General features: G+C 33.3%; 1 protein-coding gene across 2 annotated transcripts in view; it reads left to right on the top strand.

Moving 5' to 3' along the window:
• atcayb (ATCAY kinesin light chain interacting caytaxin b) overlaps positions 1-5,000 on the top strand; it is an 18,437-nt gene that overhangs the window by 4,304 nt on the left and 9,133 nt on the right. For both annotated transcript variants that reach the window (XR_006248983.1, XM_043233460.1), the window contains exons 4-7: positions 765-992; positions 1,460-1,609; positions 3,120-3,222; positions 4,637-4,768. Coding sequence is in view for 1 of the 2 variants with exons in the window: in XM_043233460.1 (XP_043089395.1) it covers positions 765-992; positions 1,460-1,609; positions 3,120-3,222; positions 4,637-4,768 (613 nt within the window). In the remaining variant the exon portion in view is untranslated. The remainder of the gene's footprint in view (positions 1-764; positions 993-1,459; positions 1,610-3,119; positions 3,223-4,636; positions 4,769-5,000) is intronic.

Here is a 5,000-nt window from a genome sequence, read left to right as displayed (position 1 = left end):
TTCATTTAGTTTAAGTTGAAGTAATAAAATTAAACTAAAACTGAAATAAACGTTAGACATCAGACTAAATATTTAAATATATTTTATTTATATTTATTCAAATAATTATTGTATATTTTTAAACATTAAATAAATCAACTAGTTAAAACCTTTGACTTGTTTTGTCAATTTCACTGAAAAAAATGCTACAAATTTTTAAAAGTAGCTACATTTAACGAAACAAATTCATCTGAAAGTCGGCCAACTCGATCTGTTTATTTAAACGTAGCTAAAATAAATTGATTGCAAGACGTACCTTTAAAAAAAAAAAAAAAAATTCAGTGTAGTTGCCAGAGCAACATTTTTCTAATATATATATATTAGAAAATATATAAATGCACTACAAATCATAATATTTCAAAACAAATGTCAGAGTCAAAGACATTTTCATTTCATTGAAATATAGCACTATAAAATAAATAAAAAAAAATTACTATAAAATAAATAAACGTAAAACTCGAAAGCAAACTAATGACAGTAACACAAAAGACAATGCCAAAATAACTAATACTTGAAGACTACTAGTATGAATTCATGCTATAATATATATATTATATATTAATGATACAAAACTTCACTTGAAGAATGAATAGTGGTTAAAGAGTGGATGTTCAAGCTGTTTCTTTAAGACGTCTTACAGCTTATTTTAAAAAACAAAGTGTTTTCTCAGCTTGTGTTCTAAGTGTGTGTGTGTGTGTGTGTGTGTGTGTGTGTGTTTCTGTCAGCTCATCACGCGGCTCTGACGGCGGACCACATGGACTCTGTCCGACAGAAGCGGCGCACGCTCATCGCTCCCGACATCAACCTGTCTCTGGATAAAAGCGAGGGTTCGCTGCTTTCTGACGACTTCCTGGAAACACCGGACGACCTGGACATAAACGTGGACGACATCGACACGCCGGACGACGACTCGCTCGGCTCCCTCAACAACGCCAACGAGCTGGAATGGGAAGGTCAGTCGGAGGTCAGAGGTCGTGAGGTTCTGAGCCGGAAAGCAGGCCGGTCGTGTGAGCTGAGCGTTAAATGAGTAGCTGACTTCCAGAACAAAAATCGACAGATAACGTACTCGGTCCCTTGCCGTCCAAGAAATCGTTTTTTCAGGTTTTCGGTGGTGGCCCAGAGTTTGAGCTTCGAAAATGCGGTTTAAACGCTGCTTCAATGGGCTCTGAATGGAAGAAGAGTCAGTTGTTTTCTAAAAAATAAATACAATTTATATAGTTTTTAACCTGAAGCTCTCCGTGAACTCTGTGTGTTCTGGTTCGTGACAGTTAGGGAGCGTCTAAAAACTCCTGTCGTCTTGTACTCCCAAAACCAAAGTATGGACTTTTTTATAACCCGTAATAGGGGCACTTAAAAAAAACTAGTCGAATCGGTTTAATGGGATGCATTACAGAAGGAGTCTGGTGCTCTGTTTTCTCAGACGACACTCCGGTGGCGAGCGCGAAGGGTCCGGGCGGCGAGGAGGGCGACGGGGCCGGCCGTCTCTGGAGGACGGTGATCATCGGGGATCAGGAGCACAGGATAGACATGCAGGTCATCAGGCCGTACCTGCGCGTCGTCACGCACGGAGGTCAGTCTCTTACACGCTAGAAACGCTAAGATTCGCAAGCAGTCTGAAGGACGTTCCGGTATTTACCTGAGACGCAACTCTGGGAAATTCTGGGATCTGAGGGTGGGAAAAAAATCTGAACGTTTAAAGTTGTGCAAACGAAGCTCTTAGCAATGCATATTGATGTATTTACGGTAGGTCATTTACAATATATTTATATATAATTATTTTGACCCGTACAGTGTATTTTTGTCTATTGCTACAAATATACCTGTGCTGCTTAAGACTAAATATACATATATATATACATGCATATATACAGAAAGAGAGAGAGGCCTCTAATAATAGCTTGCTCTATTCTTTTTCTATTCTATCTGTTTTCTTTTTATTATATAAATAAATAAATATTTATTAAATATAAACATTTAATTAAAAAAAAAATATTACATGTATTGCATTTATATTATTTATATTATTATGTATTGTTATAGCACTTAAAGCAACTCTTTTGTTGATTTTGATTGCTACCAATGTCCTTATTTATAAGTTACTTTGGATAAAAAAGTGCCCACTAAATGACTAAATGTAGTGTGTGTGTGTGTGTGTGTGTGTGTGTATAATATGTGTGTGTGTGTGTGTGTAATATGTATATATAGTGTAAGTAATAGCAATCGGCATTTTGGTTGACTGCAATTAAGTTAAAGCCTTTTATTGATTTTTATTTCATTTGAAAACGTATCGAAATATAATACGTTTATGGTGTCAAACGCAACAGAGTTTCATTTAGTGTTGAGGGGTTTGTTTATGTTGGAGTTATTATTAGTTCAAACAAAGCATAGAACCATTTATAAAACAAATGAAATAAAATGAAGTATACTGTCGAAAAAACGAATACTGTCAAAAGATTAATTGCAATTAATTGCATTCAAAATAAAAGTTTTTGTTGAAATATTATATGTGTGTAAACCATGTGCATATAAATACTTGCATGTATATATTTCAGAAAAATATGTAATGTTTATATTTTAAATGTATTTTATTTATATATATATATATATATATATATATATATATATATATATATATATAATACAAATATATACATGAAAATATTATTTAAAAAGTATGAAAAAATATTTAAATATAAGCTGTATTTAGATATACATAATAAATATACACAGTACACATCCATAGCACTAGTTTTTTTTTATTTCATTTCAGTTCGCGGTTAATGGTTTTATGTTTTTGTTTAGTTTTAACCAATAATAACTCTAACCTAAACAAACCCTTTACACTAAATGAAACTTTGTTGTGTAACTCATCGCACACTTTACATACAAAAACATAGCATCATCACAACAAGGTCATTTCCGTCTTAAAGGTACAGCTTGTTAAATGATGTTTGTTAGCACGCCGCATGTGGACTGAAGGTGAAATACAAGGCTGTTTTACACAAACGACGGGATCAGCGAAGATAGAAAGTGTTAACCTCGACTCTAAACGCTCGGTCCGTTCCTGTTTCTGTTCACAGGTTATTACGGTGAAGGTCTGAACGCCATCATCGTGTTCGCTGCATGCTATCTGCCCGACAGCGGCTGCACAGACTACAACTACATCATGGAGAACCTCTTCCTGTGAGACACAAGCACACAGATGCACTTTTTCTCAGTTTTAGTTAATGCAAGTTCAATTAAATGAAAATGAGAAATGCGTCTGTGCCATAAAAGTATTTTTCGGATTTTATTTGTTAAAGTTTATCTTCTTTTTATTAAGTAATATATATATATATATATATATATATATATATATATATATATATATATATATATATATATATATATATATATTAATTTTTTTAACATTTTAGCTTCAGTTTTAATTTTATTCATGCTGGCACATTCAGAAAGTCAGAAATTAATGTTTGTATTTTTTATTTCTATTTTATCAAAAGTTAATATATATATATATATATATATATATATATATATATATATATATATATATATATATATATATATTATTTTTTTTATTTTTATTTTATTTTTTTACATTTTAGCTTCAATTTTAATTTTATACACGCTGGCACATTCAGAAAGTCAGAAATTAATGTTTGTATTTTTAATTTTATTTAATCAAAAGTGAATATCTATATATATATAGATTTGTATATAGATAATATTTGTATTTTTATATTTTGTATATCTTTATTTTATCAAAAGTGACTGTAAACTAAGATTTCTGTTTCAAATAAATGCTGTTGTTTTGAACTTTATATTCGAAGAATCCCGAGGAAATACAAAGCATGAGTTTCCAGAGAAATATCGGGCTGTTTTCAGCGTTTATAATAATTTCTAATGTTATAATGAGCGTATCAGAATGATTATAAATGAAGTAAATAAAATATTTTTGAATCCGACCAGACGATAGCGCTTTTAGCATAGCTTAGCATAGATCATTGAATCCGATTAGACCAGTAGCATCGCGTTCAAAAATCACCGGAGAGTTTCCATATTTTGTCCTGTTTAAAACTTCTGTAGTTAAAATGTAAGGTTGTGAGTTTCCGGGCCGATGTGATTAGGAACTACGCTCTCGTAATAATCGAGGAAAAAACGGTAAACGGTAAAAAAAAATGGTAAAACTTATTATCATTAATTGCAGAATGAGCCTGTTTCCCAAAAAGCGGAGGGCTCCTTAAATGTAGCTAATGTTTTAGCACATCTGATATATCCGTAGAAACAATGATTTTAAACTGTAAAGGTTTTTCACAACATTACCGTATTTTTAGTCAAATGAGGACAACTTTAAATACAACATTTGATAAAGCCATGCATCAGTTGAAAGTATATTTTCATTTTATTTATATCATTATATATATATATTATATATCAGCTTTTAGATTTCAAAAATCTGAAAATGATGTATTTTTAGTCAAATATGAGCAGAAGAGGCTTTTGAATGGATTTTATAGAAACTGTTGCACCACAGAAATAATGTATGCTCTATGGATATTTCCTGAAGTTGGATCAGAGCTTCGTGTCGTCTCTGCAGGTACGTGATCAGCAGTCTGGAGCTGCTGGTGGCCGAGGACTATATGATCATCTATCTGAACGGAGCCACGCCGCGCCGGAGGATGCCCGGCATCAGCTGGCTCAAGAGATGCTACCAGATGATCGAGAGACGGTACGGCTCAGCTGGTCACTCATAAAACACACACACACACACACACATACACACATACACATACATACACACACACACACACACACACACACACACATACACACACACACACACACACACACACACACACACACACACACATACACACACACACACACACACACACACACACACACACACACACACACACACACACACACACACACACACACACACACACACACACACACAC

This window comes from Puntigrus tetrazona, unplaced genomic scaffold, assembly GCF_018831695.1.
Source record: "Puntigrus tetrazona isolate hp1 unplaced genomic scaffold, ASM1883169v1 S000000837, whole genome shotgun sequence".
Classification (NCBI taxonomy): Eukaryota; Metazoa; Chordata; class Actinopteri; order Cypriniformes; family Cyprinidae; genus Puntigrus; species Puntigrus tetrazona.
Note: the sequence above shows the minus strand (reverse complement) of the source record. Positions and strands in the feature narration are given on the sequence as shown.